This window comes from Callorhinchus milii, unplaced genomic scaffold (assembly GCF_018977255.1).
Source record: "Callorhinchus milii isolate IMCB2004 unplaced genomic scaffold, IMCB_Cmil_1.0 Scaffold8, whole genome shotgun sequence".
In the NCBI taxonomy this organism is placed as follows: Eukaryota; Metazoa; Chordata; class Chondrichthyes; order Chimaeriformes; family Callorhinchidae; genus Callorhinchus; species Callorhinchus milii.
In genome coordinates, this window is record NW_024704749.1 from 4,861,817 (window position 1) to 4,879,618 (window position 17,802).

Genomic DNA, 17,802 nt, shown 5'->3' on the forward strand with positions numbered 1-17,802 from the left:
TCCGTTGCCAAACACGTCACCTTGGAGCCAGTTCAGCTCCGAGGAGACCCTAATTAATGGAACCCCCGCTCCGAGGATAATTTCCCCCCAAACTCGGCTCAGATCATGGTGGGACATGTGTGTGTGGGGTGGGGGGGGGGGGGGATAGGAGAGGGGAGGAATGGAGATCTTTGTATTGCACCCGATTGAATCATCCCTAAAGATATCCAGGAAAGTCCCCCCCAAACTATTTTGATGTAACATCGAGTGGATTTACATGACTCCCTCCTTTCCCGAGTCAGTAAACAAGACACATGACGCTACGTGGGCCAAAGTCTTTCATCAGTGAGTGAACTCGGTGGAGTCCAATGAAAGGCGAGGGGGGGTGTGTGTGTGTGTGTGTGTGTGGTGGTGGTGGAGGGGGGGGGGGTGTGGGGGGGGTTGATGCTGGCGACAGCTCCACCAATGGCATTTCAACACGATGGTAGAAATTGAAGCCCTGATCGGAAGTGGAACCAGTTGGACTGTAACAGAGAGAGAGAGGGTGAGGGGGGAGTGTGTGGAGGGGAGTGTGAAGTCAGTGTAGTTTGTGTTCTGGGGATGTGGACACAGAGAGAGACACAGAGAGAGAGAGAGACGCGCGCGCGGCGGTCGATACATTGTAACCGATCGGGTTCTCGATACACTGTAACCGACGCGGATTCGACAGACTGTCGTCGACAAAGGCTTTGGATACATTGTATTCGGCGAAGATTCGATCCATTGCGCTCGGACTCCGCGCCGTTCTGATCCACTGTGACCCCCACCCACACCCCCCACCCTCCCACACCCCCACCCTCAGCCCCACACCCCCCACCCTCAGCCCCACACCCCCCCACCCTCAGCCCCACACCCCCCCACCCTCCCACCCCCCCACCCTCAGCCCCACACCCCCCACCCTCCCACCCCGCACCCTCAGCCCCACACCCCCCCACCCTCAGCCCCACACCCCCCCACCCTCAGCCCCACACCCCCCCACCCTCAGCCCCACACCCCCCCACCCTCCCACCCCCACCCTCAGCCCCACACCCTCCCACCCCCACCCTCAGCCCCCACCCCCCACCCTCAGCCCCACACACCCCCCCACCCCACGGTCAGGATGGTCGCCGTCACCGCCACCTCGGGCTCTCCCAAAGTCCTGCTGATCCCCGGAGGGAAGCAGAACGGCTTCGACATCGGCCGCCACCTCTCGGTGCTGTACTCCAGCAGCGCCTCCGGACCGGACGCCGGTGACCCGTCGCCCCCGGGGCTGGGGGCCGGCCACCCGCACAGGAAACGGCAGCGACTCACCCACCTCAGCCCCGAGGAGAAAGCATTGAGGAGGTTAGATCTATTACCCCCAACACCCCCCCCCCACATCCCCCCCCACACACTTAAACCTTGGGGGTTTGTGTGTGTGTGTGTGTGGGGGGGGGGGTGGGGGGGGGATATTTTAATATATGTTACACAAGTCGTGAGGATGTATTAGAGAGGGGAGCAAATCATCTATTTGTACCAGACCATTGGGGATAATATTTCCCCTCAAATTCCCCTCAATTGTTTTTTTTTTGGGGGGGTAAGGGGGTGGGGGGTATATTCATTTCATATAATGTTTTGCATCTGCAATCGGGAAGTCGTACACAGGGAATTCATTCTGTTTTTACCAGGTGGTCAGGATAATGATTTCAGTGCATTTCTGTGTTTTTTTAAAAAAAATTAACAAAAAACACATAAAATCCTATTATTTCAGGACATTTCCGAGTCAAGTCACCCAACGTGGAGATGTCCGACTTTGCTGAGATATTATTATTATTATTATTACTTTAATGGATCTTCTGTCGAGCTGTTGGGAGATGAAACTGTTGTCATTTTTCAGAGCTGTGTTTGCGAGATCGACGAGTGTTTTATTTTATTTCTCTCTCTCTCTCTCGCTGAGACGATGTGGATTTGTGGTTTTGTTTGACCGTAAGTGTTCTTCTTAACGACGTGATTGTGTGTGTGTGTGTGTGTGTGTGTGAGAGAGAGAGAGAGAGAGGGAGAGAGAAAAATGTCCTTTTTGCTTTCGTGGCAGTTTGACGTGAGGAAAATTGCGTAATCTCAGCTGAGCTTTTTATACTGAAGGCTCTTTAAAACGTCGAAACAGTTAATTTATCCATATGTGTGTATTTAATAAATCTGTATCTGTGTGTGTGCGTATATTTATAAGTATATATACATTATATATAGGATATATATATATATGTATTTCTATATATATTGTGTATATTATATGAATATATATTTTCACCCAATACATCTTTTTTTTTAAAATGTGGTCACTCAATCCACCAGTGCTTGTGAGACACCTCTGTGTGCAGTTGGCTGCGGATTGATTTTGTTTGGCCCACAGCATATACAATCAATTCACTTTACAATATAAATATATGTACATAAATAATAAGTGTGTGTGTGTGTGTATATATATATATATATTCACATCAAATATTTTTTCCCTAATAAAGGAAATTGAAAAACAGAGTTGCTGCTCAGACAGCCAGAGACAGGAAGAAAGCTCGAATGTCTGAGCTGGAGCAGCAGGTGATCGATCTGGAATCTGAGGTGAGAACGATTATATTTTTTTGGGGGGGGTGGTGGGGGGGGTCAGCTGGGCGTCTGACACGTGCGGATGACCCAAACCAGACCGAGGCCAGACCCGCACGGAGAGATTTTCCCTGGTGACTGTGAATGATGGATTGTTCTTTTCACAACCCTAATGAAATAGCAAGAAGGCTCTCGTTTGTTTCGTTAGCGTCTATGACTCCAGGGTACGCAGGCGAGCAGAGCAAGTCACTTGCCTGTTGTTAATGTGATATAAAGATATAAAAAAATAGAATTATAGAGTCTTACAGCAGAGAAGGAGGCCGTTCGGCCCATCGTGCCTGTGCCAGCTGTTCAATAAGAGCTACCCAACTGGTCCCACTCCCCCACTCTTACCCCCGTAACCCTGCAAATGTTTCCTTTTATGTAGAAAAATCTACAAAGATTTGCAAAGACTGTACAGCATTGAAACCAATTACTTGGACCAACCAGTTTGTGCAAGTATTTATACTCCACATGAGCCTTCAGCCATTCCTTACTCTATCCCCAATGTACAGGTACCCTTAACCCAGATCCAAGCTTATTATTATTAACCTGTTAACACAGTATTTCAGGGTGTGCAAATTTTTTCAAATCTTATGATACGGTCTTTAAAAAATGTTAAAGGCCATTTCCTCCACACCCATTTGAATTTAAAAGAAGCCAATTGTCTTTGTATTTTTTTAAAAAGGGATTACTTTACAGCATCTCGTGTGAAGCTCACTCCAGTTTGGTGAAGGGAACAACAACAAATTGCATTTCTATAGCGACGGGAGGACGTCCCAATGCCCTGAAGAAGGCTTCCTCACCTTGGGCTTCTACTAACTTTTGCAAGGCTCAGTTGGTGGGTCTTGTGCCACCCCTCCCCTCCCTGTTGCCCTACCCACCCCCCACCCCCTCCTTTAGGGGGAGCGTGGACAGCTTCAACATTACCCAGGAGTGTCCGTGTTATTTGCCCCATCACTGTGATCTGTGTCGTGTGTCTTTCCTTTCTGGGTAACTCTGTTCAATGCCCTCTTGTCTGTTCTGCTGCAGAACCAGAAACTTGAGATCGAAAACCGTCTCCTCCATGAAAAAACACACAGTCTCCTGACCGAGAATCAGGAGCTGCGACAGAGACTAGGAATGGAAGTACTTGATCCCGAAAAGGAAAAGGTAGGAATAATAATAAATCAAACAATAAATAATTCAGTAAAATCCATTCAATCATTAATCCTCTTGGAATGGGTCAGTTGGAGGAGGTCACTTTTTATATTAATCCTTGCATTTGATATAACGCCTTATCACGTCGTTGAGACGTCTCAAAGCGCTCACAGGATACACTGTAAAGTGGAGTGACTGTATATTCTGTATTGACTTGTGTGATTGGCTGCCGCATTTCACCCACAGACTACAGTCAATTCACTTTACAGTGTATTCGGTGACGTGCATTGAGACTTCATGAAGTGATAAGGCACTATATCAAAGGTAAGTATTATTATGCTTTGTGGGCAAAAATATTTCCTGGGTGATTTCCTGGGTTGAAAGAGACGGGGAGGAAATGAGGCCGCAGATTGCAGCTTATCTCATTTTTTAAAAATATACTACTCTTCACAGCTGGACTATTTATAATAAAAATATTTTCCATCTCCCTTTAACTGCCCGGAGTCCAAAGGTGGTGGAATTTGGAGCCAAGTATTTTATTCCACTTGAATACTTGGCGTGCAAATGTATAATGATTGCCGCAACCAGGAAGCTGAAATTTACATATCCTTGTTCTGTTCCACCTGAAGCCTCCCAGCTATTTAAAGAGCAGATTGGATCAGTTGGCGCTATAGTATTGTGCATTTTAAAGCCCCACGCATGGCTTCCCACAGAGATCACTGGGGATGTAATTAACCCTGACCGTTTGACATGGTGCCTTATCACATCGTTGAGACGTCTCAAAGCGCTTCACAGGATATACTGTGAAGTGAACTGTGTATTTTGTGGGCAAAACGCAGCAGCCAATTGCGCACAGCAGTGTCCCACAAACGGTCTGCTCAGGTGGGTGTTAAAAGATCCCACAGACCTACTCAAAGAAGGGTCTCTCGCTCCCAGTGTCCTGGCTGACAATCCCACCCTCCCCACCATATTAAAACTGGCCGTTGACTTTGTGTCTGTTTGTGGGGGCATTGCCTTACGCAAATTGCCTGCCACGTTCACCCATTATAAAATACAGCTGCTGGCTGCACTTTATAATAAGTCCTGGGAAGGGCTTTGAGGCATCTCCTGACGTGAAAGGTGTTGTGCAACATGTAAGGATTATCCTTTCTTTACAAGTTGCTCTTCAGTGGGGGAGGGCAGGGGGCTGGGAGGGCAGGGGGCTGGGAGGGCAGGGGGCTGGGAGGGCAGGGGGCTGGAGGGCAGGGGGCTGGGAGGGCAGGGGGGGGGGGGGGGGGGGGGGGGGGGGGGGGGGCTGGGAGGGCAGGGGGCTGGGAGGGCAGGGGGCTGGGAGGGCAGGGGGCTGGGAGGGCAAGGGGCTGGGAGGGGAGGTAGATGAGGGAGATGCATTGTGTTGGGTTTCTAGGGGAAGGGATAGTTTCATGAACGGATCATTATAAAATCACGCTGGACAGTTGCCAGTGCAGGTTTACACGAGCAAAAGCACGAACGTTGATCCAAGTGCTTTCTAACCACTGAATTTACCTCTTATTTAGGATGCTGGCATTATAATTGTGATGATGATGATAATAATAATAATCACCCTTGCATTTGATCTAGCATGTTATCATGCCGTTGAGATGCGCTTCACAGAATATATTGTAAAGTGTAGTAACTGTATCTTGTGGGCGAAACGCGGCATCCAAATGCACGTAGCAGTGTTCCATGAAGAGTCGCGGATTGAGTGACCAAATTTTTTTTTGTGTGTACATATATATATTATATGTTATAAAGGTGATGACAGGTTCTGCCATGGGTATATATTGACCTTATTGAATTTCCATCCTCTGCATGAACGTCTGTGGAGACATTTTCGGCAGCTCCCCCTATTTATTACACTATAGGCACATTGTAATAGACGCCTCTGCAGAGCCAAGTGCTGTGTCATTTTTTTTAAGAGCGCACAAGCTCTGCTGAATACCCATTTGTACCATTTCTCTTAAACTAAACAGCTGGTATTAACAAAAGGTCGCAGTGAAACCCGGGCATTAAGCTTCAGCGATCACACATTAATCTCTTTTTAAAAAAAATAACAATCTTTCCATTATTAATGTCTAGTGCACTTTAGGGAGCAATTCAGCCCTGATCTAGATTTACTCTATTTTATGGGGCATCTCAGGGCTCCCAGTATTTATTATAATAATAATAATCCTTGAATTTGATATAGCGCTTTACACGTCTTCTTGAGGTCTCAAAGGGCTTCACAGAATAGACTAATTTGGGCACAAATTGAATCCAGTTTTGCCCGTAAAAATACACAGTTAATCCGCTTTACAGTATATATCCGTCCATCGATGAGACGTTAAACTGAGACCCCGTCTGCCTGTTCAGGTGGACATGAAAAATCCCATGGCACTATTCCAAAAGAGAGGGGAGGTTCTCTCTCTCCCCATGTCCTGGCCAACACATTCCCCAAATAAAATTGGTCGCTCGCTTCAAGGCTGTTTATGGGATGTTGCTGTGCGCAAACTGGCTGCTGCTTCTCACCCACAAAATGCACAGTCACTCCACTGCACAGTATATCCCGCGAAGCACTTTGAGACGTCTCGATGACCCGATGAGGCGCTATAATCAAAGTCAAGCATTATTATTATCATTTTTATTATTCTATGCTGTGAAGCAACAACGATAACACCACCAACAAATATACAAGGCCCTTGTACAGCATAGCGCCTTTCACATCAAATTACGTTTGTGTAAGCGCCAAGCACTCTGGGACGTCTCAACGACATGACGGGAATTCTCATGTTATGTTCTTGTGTTGCTAAGTCTGTGCTCTTTCTCTCTCTGTCTCTATCGCAGGTGCTTCTCCAGGCCAGAGTGGATGAGATGAGCCTGGCGGCCGGGTCAGCTGAGTCAGCAGTACTCAGACTATGTGTGCCTCTGCAGCAGGTGCAGGCCCAGCTGTCGACCAGGATGATTGCTTCCACATGGATACTGACAGCATTGACTCTTCAGACTCTGAGGTAAGAGTTCGCTGAGAGCCCTGGGCTTTCGTGGGGTATAGGCTTGGGGGGTGGGGGGGGAAGCGAGTGTGCCTGGCGCAGTGTTGGTCAACACATAAGATGAAACGGTGTCCTGGTCACCAATCTCCCAGATGATACTAAAAACACAGATGATACTAATGGCTTGGCCATTTGTGGGACGTTGCTGTGGGCAAATTGACTGCTGCGTTTCACAACAAATCCTGTGAAGCGCTTTGAGACGTCTCGATGAGATGATTGAGCACCATATCAAATGCAAGGATTATGATTTGTATAATAATAATCCTTATCGCGTCGTTGCGACATCTCAAAGCACTTCACGGAATATATTGTAAAGGGGATTGAGTATGTATTTTCTGAGCGAAATTTGTTTTAAGGGTTATAATATATAACAATCTATTTGTTATAAAGGTTATTTTTACACATTGTTGTCTATTTCCCAACAGTCTGATCTATTCCTTGGGATCCTGGATTACTTTGATCCAGAAACCTTGCTCCGATTCAGTGAAGAGGAGTCCAGATCGTTCACAGACCTGGGGGAATATACCAACACCAATGGTTGCTTTGCTAATGGTTCCTTACCAACCTCCACCGCTCCCTCTCTGGGGGCCCCATCGACAAAGCTGGAAGCCATTAATGAACTGATCCGCTTCGACCATTTTTACCACAAGCCTCTGGCTGAGGCTGGCTTAGTAGAGAGCAGCGAAACTGCTGTGAAGATCGAGGAAGCATCTCTCAGTACTGCGGAAGAAGACAATGAACCAGTCCAAATCGAGCTCAAGTGCGAGCCATTGGAAGATGAATTCATCACCGAACTGGGACTCAAAAATATTCTTTCATCCGAGCAGAATCCAGAAAAACCCAAATGCCCCTTAGATTCCTACAGCGACTCTGGCTACGAGGAAACTGCATCCCCTCTCAGCGACATGTCATCTCCGTTGACCCTGGAGAACAGCTGGGAGGACACTTTCACCAGTGAACTCTTCCCTCAGTTAATAGCTGTCTAACCCCTAGGCTGACTCTCCTAGGCTTGGTTCATACCGAGCCGAATTCAATCCCTGTGCCCCCCTCAAACCAAATTGATTCACAGTGACGAGCCCTTGGTTATCAATGTGCTTTTGTGTTTCTGCCTTCACTTCCCCCACCCCTCCCCTCCCCCCCCTCCCAGCCACATCCACATAACTTGCACATGCCCCGAGTTAAAAGCAAACCAACTGAAAAGATCAGCCTGCATGGTATTGTCCACAAAGACATTCCGTGCAGTGTGTCAGCCTTGGGGCTATCTCAGACCAGATGCTCTTGAGCAAGTGACCAAAGGACCCCCTGTAGGCATGGATTATTTGACTCAATGTGTGTCCTCCTCCCATGCCTCGATATTGCCTTCCTTGAATGGTATCCATAAGCCTTTGCATTTCCCTATTGTAAATTGTCCCAGTATTTTGCATTCAGATAGTTGGACATACACTGTGTTATAATGCAGTATATTTTGGCCCCTATTAAAGATAGTTCGTTCCATGTACATAGATACATACCATGTGCTTGATCTATTTTTGTGTAATTAAAATTTACTATGTAAATGCTTATAACCGTCTTCATTTCCCTCTTCCCCCTCCTGCCACCCCCCCAGCCCCCACCACCCCCACTTGATTCTTGCCGTATGTAACTGTTCAGATGCTTTCTCAATTTTTACTATTTAAAGTTGTGCAATTAATAAAAAAAACAAAAAAAAATGTGCAATGAATTGTTCTGTTTCCTGTTGATTCATTCCCACCGAAACCCCATGGTTCATGTTTAATGAGAACTGGCTGTGATCAATTGATGTGTGCTTTGCTAGCATATCAGAGAAAGGTGGTGAGCCTGGCTCAGTCAGTAGCATAATTGTTTCTTTGAGTTTAAAAGGTTGTGGGGTTCAAGAACCATGCCGGGACATGGTTTATGGTCTACGCTGACATTGCAGTGCAGTATTGGTGGGAGCTTTGCATTGTCAGAGGTGCCATCCCTTTGGCTGAGATGTTATAGCGAGGTTCTGTCTATGCCTGTTCAGACCAATGTTAAACATCCTGTTTTCTTCCCTCCATGCAGTTTTAAGCAACTTCCCTCTCCTAAAGACTGTGACTCATCCTGGGATATTTTTTGTGTGGTCGGCCCAGGTGTCTGGCACATGCAGAAATCCATCACCGTTGCTTAAGAGTGTCCAAACCAAGTTGAGAATTCCATGCTTCCCACCCACACGTGGAAGTTCCAGAGATAGATTGTCGGATTGGAATCCGCTCTCTTACTAATTCGGGAAAAGTATTAGGTGGAGGTTGGCAGGATCCAAGGCTTGAGGGACTGCAGAGTGTGCGTTGTGGTACTGCTGGAGGCTAACCAGCTAAAACCATATGGCTTACCATTGAGAGCCCTGGGACACTGGCAGACCTCGGTTGTCTTTAAAATTTTCCATGTTGAACATTGGGGATCATCGGAAATTGACTCACTAACATAAGCATGAGTTGTGTTGATGATTCAAATGTTCTCTGCCAGGATGCCAGACCAGTGTCTGCCTCTGCCCTTGAGCAATGAACAGCCATCCAATGTGTTCGGTCTGTGAAATGGACAAGTTATTGCTAGTCAAAGGAACAGAGCAATTGTATCAAGGGTGCTTTGTGTTGCATCGTGGCTTGCGTGTAATTGGAGCTGGTTCACAGGTTTCAAGATGACAGCCTCACTCAAGTCTGTAGGACTCTTGCCTCTGAGCCAGAAGGTTGTGGGTTCAAGCCCCATGTTTGGACTTTGGGACTCGCAAGTTGTTGGGTTGAATTGTCTGAGATCCAAGTTGTCAAGTGTATTGGTGACTGTGTTCACAGGCAAAGTCAGCAGCTGTAAATAATATTTTAATATAAAATTTGTGCTTGCGGTCACCTCCGCTCAGCATCAGGCTCCGCCACTGTCCATCCGTTATTGAGACGCTACCCTGAATGAGGGGTGCTATATAAATGCAAGTTCCTGTTGTTGACCGACTTATCTTGAAGATAATTGACCCACTCACTCTCAAATCCTGACCCTTTCTCTAGCCCCACTTCCATCCGGATGAAATGAGTCTCACTGACAAGAGGGTGGGTGGCTCTGACACTAAACTGAGCGTTACATTTGCTGCAGTTTTGAAGTTGGCCCAACTGTAAACTAAGCTCCCAAATTGATTCAAACCTCAGTCACTTCCCTTGTCAATGGATGGCAATTGCACAACTCACCACATTTATTTTCTTTGAGGATTCATTGGCAGTCTGTTGAGAGATCAGTTGTGCAACATTCACATGTGTCCAGACGAGTCAAAGGAAGAATGCGCTTTTTGTTGTGATAGGACTTCTTGTGAAAGTGATGGAGAAATACATGATGGACCACATCCGCTCATCCCAACTGGCAATTGTTCTGATCACTTCATCAACTGATCTTTTGGTCTTTGCATTGCAGAAAGGCAGAAGCCTTAAAACACAGCTCCAGTCTAGGCTATGAGGGTCCTATAGTCTAAGCCATGAGGGGTCCAAAATTTTGGCTGCTGAGGGCTGGATGCCCTATTTGACAAAAGTCCATGGGTTGTAAGTCCAACGCACAACAATACTTCTGTGTTTCCCTTCCAGAAACCTACAACAACAACTTGCACTGATATAGCACCCTCCACTCAGGGTAGCGCCTCAGTGTGCTTAACAGTGGCAGAGCCTGACTCCGAGCCGGGGGGGGGTGGGGGGAAACATTTACTTGACATAACATTTACGGGTTATGGAGGGAGCAGATGAAATGGAGAGAAGGGGAGCAGAGGGGGTTGGGGGGGGGGGTGGGGTGGCCGGTTGAAATCGGCCCATGGGCCGAATACGCCTGATGCCCTAAAGCAGAGCTGGGAATGTGCTGCAAAGTTGAAATGCTGTTTCTTATGAGCAGATGGGTTAACAGTACCCGTTGGAAACACGACAAGCACAACAGGTGTGTTTAGCTGGGAGCTGGCGTGGGGCTGAACCGGACTCTGGTTCCAGTTCTCGCCCAACCTGCGATGAAATCAGATGTTTGCATTGATTTGAAGAGCTGGGAGCACGTGGACTGACCCGATGTTACCCAAATGAAAATGTGCCACTTATCGGTGTTGTCTGCCTACTCACTGAGGGATCACTGGCCTAATTTCTAGAGCATTGCATTATCAGAGGTGCCTTCAGATGAGATTTTAAAGAGAGAGAGAGAAAGAGGTGCTGTGCAGAGAGCATTTCTCTCTGCCCTCACTTCTAAAGCATCAGGAAGGAAACCGTTTCCATTTCAGTCGATAAAGAAAAATAATCAGAAGCACACTGACATCTCCTGCAACTGGACTGTTCAATCTGAGCAGCAGGACTGGCTAACTGTAACCACACTCTGCCTGGCTGAAATACTGTATCTCAATAGAAGGCTTGTGTGAATGTGTTCGGGGGTTGGAGGGTGGGGGAGGGGGTGTAGGAGTTGGAGGGCGGTTGCGGGGCGGGAGGGCGTGTGGGATGGCGGGTGGTTGGGGGAGAACGAAAGAGGAAGAGAGAGACACAGAGGGTGAAAGAGGAACTGTGCAGATAGTGTTTCTCAGGATTATTCATCAATGGATTCCATGCCTGTTTTATTCCTAAGTTTCTCTCGCTCGAAAAGCAAAAGCCTGCATTTTGTTGAAAGAAACAAAAATCACGAGACGCATTTATATCGCGTTCAACCACGCGTTCTTCAAGGAGAAAGGACAACATGACACTGAGCCCAGCCCTGCTTCACTCCCTGGTTAATTAAGAAACACACGTGAAAATCTTGCCCACAGGAGAACATTGCAATTATGTCTTAAAGGGACATAATTAACGACAGTCAATTAAAGAGGATAATAAATTACATTCCAGGATAGTCCCACAAACCACAGTAAACTGAATCTGTAAATGTGAAGTTGTTTCTTTGTGTTATCAGGATCTGTGCATTGTATATTTTGTTCAATAATAATCGCCCGTTATCTTTCTCTGACGCTCCAGTGCAGCGCTGGGGGAGCGTTGCATTATCACAGATGCCATCCTTCGGATGAGGTGTTTTTCTTTTCATCCGTTCCATCAATCTATTTCTGGAATCTCCATGCGTTCACTCACGAAATACACAGTCACTCCACTTTACTGAATATCCTGTGAAGTGCCTTGAGACGTCCTCCCGATGTGAAAGGCATGGTACAAACGTAAATTACTTGGTATTAATAATAATAATAATCCTTGAATTTGATATAGCGCCTTATCATGTCGTCGAGACGTCTCAAAACGCTTCACAGGATATACCGTAAAGTGAATCGACTGGATATTTTGTGGGCGAAACACGGCAGCCAATTACGCACTGCAGTGTCTCAGAAACAGCCGTGGATTGAGTGACCAATTTATTATTTTTTGCATGTAATTTGGTGTCACTGCACTAAGTTTCACATGCACAAAGTATAAATTGGACTTTCTGCTCCTCTTGACTTCAGTGCTGGGAATAAAGCATGCTGGCTCTAGCAGTATAAACACAGTGTTATTTGCCCTTGACAGACTGTATACATTGGTGGATAGAAGTTGTTTGCTGTTCTCTTCCTAGCTCTGCACCTGGCATTTCTCTCAGTGCCTTTATTTTCCCGTAAAGCAACCTTGGTCCTTATCAGCGGGCGCAAGGTTAAAAGTCCCTGATTACTGTTCTGACGCAATGAAAACCCTCTTCAACCCTACGCATAGTGGTTAGAGCGCTCGCCTCGCAAGCGAGAGGACCCAGGTTCGATTCCTAGATGGGGGCGAAACCTTAGTGAAGTTTCCTTACTCCACACGCCTGTTTTATCCAGCAGTATGTAGGAACCCAGTTGTTAGTCGATTGGTGGATCGCTTGCCGGGGGTAATGGTTTAGGCCAGTGTGGTTAGCAAGTGGTCTGGTCTTCTCAGATATTCTCTGAAACAGCTTGTTACCTAAGAGTGTGGTATCTGTGCAGGCTTCTACACGATAAACAAGCTCACGCACCCACATTGTGTGAAGGGCCATCTTCGGATAGGAAGGGCGACCGTTATTATAATACTACTCTTACTGGCATTTCATATACAATCTTCAATGTCGAAGAATCTAAAGCGTTTTACAAACTTTACACTAAAGTGTCGTGACTGTGTATTTTGTAGGTAAAAGCACCAGCCTATTTCATGTAGTAAAATCCCACAAACAGCTAATGAAGTGAGCGACTGATTTTATTTGGGGGATGGGTGGCCAGGACACCGAGAGAGAGAAACTCCCTTCTCTTTTCGAGGAGTGCCAGGGCACCTTTAAATCCACCTGAACAGGCAGATAGGACCTCAGTTTAACGTCTATATCTCAAGAACGGCACCTCCGACAATGTGGCACTGGGTCAGCCTCGGAACTTCAGCCTAGATTATGAGCTCAAAGTCCTGATAATATGGGTCTCGACCCCCACGTCACGATTCAGCGTGAAGCGTTAACATATTAGATTGACACAGGGAGTAGAGTCCACACTGATCTTAGTCCAGTATTAATAGCACAATCAGGGCGCGGTGGGAGTTGCGGACTGCTGAAAGGAAAAGGCAAGTGATCAGGAATATTTTATTTCCACTCTTTATTTGCCAGATTGTTCCACATCAGCTTAGCTTAATATTGGTGACCAGCCATCAGAGCGTTTACACTGGAGAAGGGAGTGAAAGGAAAAATACACCAACGCACACTCTGGGGCTCCCACCAACTCCTGGCCTCCTGCCAACCTGCACTTAATACTTTCCAAAATTAGGATCCGTCCCTCCAGAGAGAGAGAGAGAGAGAGCATTCCATTCCAACAATTTATCTCTTGAATCTCCACGTGTAGGTGGGATGGCATGGAATACTCAGTTTGGTTTGGATACTCCTTAAGCACGGTGATGGTTTGCCTTATCACATCTTCGAGACATCTCAAAACACTTCACAGAATGTACTGTGCAGCGAATTGACTGTACATTCTTGTGGGCAAAATGTCTCGGCATACAATGTATAGTTTGATATAATGACATGGGACTGCCAGGAAAGCGGAAGGCAAACTGGATGGACCTTGGGTCTTCTTTTGCTTAGCAAACCCTTATGTTCTTATGTTCACGGGTTGTCTTGGGAACGGTTCGACAGTGGAGGAAAGGAACTGAACTCCTTCAAGGAGGGAGGAAGACGGTGGGAAGAATATCAGAAGTGAGAAAAATAAACAGGAGTCGGACTTTCTTTGTTAAGCAACTTATTGAACTTTTTCAAAGCTACCTGGGTGCGACCCACACTTAATTGCCAAGCCTTGGGGAGTTGTCAAGGTAATGGGTAAATGAGCAGTGCTGGGCTGAGCTGGGCTGGGCTGGTTAGACAGGATTATTTTCATAAGGAACTTTGGTCCAAAGGCCCTCAGGCCGACTGAATCATTTTCTGCCTGTGCATATTTTTTTCACAGGTGGGCAGGTTGGCTCCTAACAGTAACATTTTCTTCCCGTACAATGCAAGCCTGTGTTCAGCCATGGGCCTCTCTTTCACGGAGAGGTATTATTAATAATAATCATAATAATAGTACTCATGCCTTTCACATTGAGAGGACGTCTCCGAGTGCATTACAATACAATGCAAATGACATTTGTATAGGGCCTTTCACGTCGGGAGGACGTCCTAAGGATTTTACTGTGAATTGGAGAAGTGTGTATTTTGTAGGGAACGTTGCAATTTACATGTGACAACAACAACTTGCATTTACATAGTGCGCATTACGCAGGGCAGTGTCCCAGACCAAGGATGGGGGGAGAAGAGGGGAAAGGATGGGGGAGGGGAAAGGATAAGAAATGCGTAATAACCTTGTAATATAAACTTCACTAAATTTCTTTCAAGAGCTTCAGAAAAAAACAGCATCAAAGTTAAGACTGCATTCAAATTTTTTACCAAATTCTGAACGCTGTAAAATTCCAAATCAAGAAGCAGGGGGGGAATTCTTCCTCGTTTCAACTGATTTTTCTCCCTTCCCAACCCCGGTGGGAGGAGGGGGATGTTTGTGGGCTAATTGTACTGAACTTACCTACTCATTTAAATCAATAATTGGTGAGGCTGCAATCAGTTCTCAATTAGAATTATCCAAATTGTCACTTGCTGTTGCATTGAAACAATTTTACTCAAAGGGTATTATTAAGTCTGCCTTAAATCCAGAGTTGAATGTTTTTCGCACAGACATGATCACAGGATTCCACCTTAATCAACTAAGAGATGTCAAAGTTCAATACTCATGATAAATGCTAATCTTTGCATAAGATGCAATTGAAGCATCGCAAAGTGCTTTGCAGGGAATTGCTGTCAAGTGTAGTGACTGTGTGTTTATAGGGGGGAGCCATCCCCTTTGTTCAGGCCGCACAGACCTTCTGCATGTCTCTGGACCCCTCCGCTCCACCATCAGTGACTGTGCATTCAACCACTACACTCCAATTCTCTGAAACCTCCTGCCTCCATCCCTCCGCCTTGTCCCCTTTCTGGCCATCTTCAGATTGCACCCAAGGAATTTCTTCTTCGATCGAGCCTACAGTCAATTAATATTTATCTATTTATCTGTCTGTTTAACTGCCTGTCTGTCTATTTATTTCTTTTTGAAGGGACTATTATCCCCGGAAAGCGATCTGTCAATCGACTAACAACCGGGTTCCTACTTACTGCTAAGGTAAACAGAGGCATGTGGAGTAAAGAAACTTGCCTAAAGTTTTGCCCTGTCAGGGAATCAAACCCGGATCCTCTCACTTGCGAGGCGAGTGCTCTATCCAGTACAAGGACAGGACTCCAAATGTCCTTGCAATTGCTGATACACATCAGAAATGTATTTTCAGATGACCTCCTGAAACCAACATAAAAGATTACAATGTTCTGTCTTTCCGATAGAGATCAGGTCAGCTTCACAAAACAGTTTGCCTGCAAGTATAGTCACTGCACTTTACAATTGAATCGTACAAAGTCTTTTGGGACAATCCAACAGTGCGATGAGGCACTGCATCAAACGCAAAGATTGTTATTATTGTTCCAGTCGATAGTGCTCTCGCTTCTGGGGTCAGAAGGTTGGGGGTTCAAGCCCTCACGTGGGAGACGGTCTAGGCTGATACTCAAACACAGTGCATTTGGGGGTTGGGCGGAGCGCTGCGATTTTGGAGGTGCTGTCCTTCGGTTGAGAATTTAAACAAGTGTTCAGACCCTCTACCAGTGTGGAAATGCTATTGGGGGTTATTAAGAAAAGCTGGTTCACGCCAATGTTCGTAACAGGTCAAGGAACAATTGGTCTGTTTTTCGCTGATCAATGAAAAGAGCCGTTGTTTCGCTTTGTCTCCAAACACAGCAAAAAAAACTTGCTAAACTCAAGGGCTCGGAGTAAGTTAAGCTCCCGAAGGTGTAAACCTGATTCAGTCTAAACCCCAGGATCTAAGCAGTCTTCTCTCAACACTGAAGAGCACCCAGCTTGTCTAACCGTTGCTTATAGCTTGTTCCTCTAACACTGTGGATCATCTGCGTCTTAAAATGTCTCACCCCAGATAGATATAGATAGATAATTTAACACACGGATGGTTTGGGTAAGGCCTTTTGCATAACGTTCAAACAGATTTGACTGATTAACTTGGGTTTGCAACTGATGTTTATTTGCCTTGTAAATAAGCCTCAGAGGGAATGTGTATCACACCGAAACCCTCTATCTGACCCGCTGTCTGTTGTTACACCAGGATGCAAATCAGTGGCAACCCATGTAAATGCAGAGTGCATCTCTCCAGTGTTAATGATCCCCCACCAGTCACCTTCACTGCACATCTGCTCAAGCTTGGTCAGTCTGCAACAAGATTAGATTTCTGCTTCAATAAGCGGAAATCGCCTCTCCACGCATAGCGGCTGAAGGTGCAACCGTGCATTAATAATAATATAACAGTCCTCACATTGATACGGCACCTCACCAAGTCTCAAAGCGCTTCACGGAATATACCTTAAAGTGAATTGACTGGATATTTTGTGGGCGAAACGCAGCAGCCAATTGCACACAGCAGCCTCCCACAAACAGTCGTGAATTGAGTGACTAAATTATTATTTTTTAAGGGATTATTACTCCCTGAAACCGATTCACCAATCGACTAACAACTGGGTTCCTACTTACCGCTAGGTAAACAGAGGCGTGTGGAGTAAGGAAAGTTGCCTAAAGGTTTCGCCCTGTCCAGGAATCGAAGCCTGGTCCTCTCGCTTGTGAGGCGAGCGCTCTAACCACTGAGCTACAGGACTCCATGCAGTGGAGTGAATGTGTATTTTGAATGTGTGCGTAGCAGCCAATTTGCGCGTAGCAACGTCCCACAAACAGTCGTGGGGCGAGCGAGCAATTACACGAGTGAAAGAGCGCTGGTCTGGGCTGGTGCACTTGGAATGTGAAGCCAGTGTTTGTGAGAGGGACTCACACAGAATCTCACCCTTTGCACCAGTTAACGTAGCGTAAAGTCGTAACATTCTACTGTGATAAGCTGCCATTAGCACCAGCCTGTTTGAATAAACTTCTACGCAATGCAAACAACCCCACTGGGTCCGCTAAACGACATCCATTTAAAGATGGATATCAAACATAATGGATTAATTACTCGTAATCAGCATTCCCGTTCGCCTCTCAAAAGCCATTTCATTCTGTTATGGTGTAATCACACCAGCCTTCTCGATGCTAATGAGGCCCGTTATACTAAGCAACCTTGATTTTGTCTTTTCATCGTGCGTCAGCCTGGCTCAGTTGGTAGCAGTCTCGATCCTGAGTGAGAAGGTTAGGGGTTCAAGCCCCTATGTTGGACTTAAAGATCCCGTTTAAGATCCCGGGGCGCTAGTCATAAAGAGAAGGGAGTTTCTCTCCCAGTGTACAGGCTGACAATCCCCATATTAAATCACTTGATGGCTGTTTGCGGAACTTTCTTGCGTGCAAACTGGCTGTGACAATTGCCCACAAAAACACACAGTCACTACACTTGTCAGCAATTGCCCGTGAGATGTTTGTTTCCTTGAGCTATAC

General features: G+C 46.2%; 1 protein-coding gene across 1 annotated transcript; it reads left to right on the top strand.

Moving 5' to 3' along the window:
- Positions 1–1,092: 1,092 nt before the first annotated feature.
- Positions 1,093–8,520, top strand: xbp1 (X-box binding protein 1). Its single transcript, XM_007899139.2, is given in 6 exon segments — positions 1,093–1,341; positions 2,499–2,595; positions 3,649–3,768; positions 6,598–6,651; positions 6,654–6,761; positions 7,226–8,520. Coding segments are annotated over 6 exon segments (1,164 nt in total). The 5' UTR covers positions 1,093–1,117; the 3' UTR covers positions 7,787–8,520.
- The last annotated feature ends 9,282 nt before the right edge of the window (positions 8,521–17,802 follow it).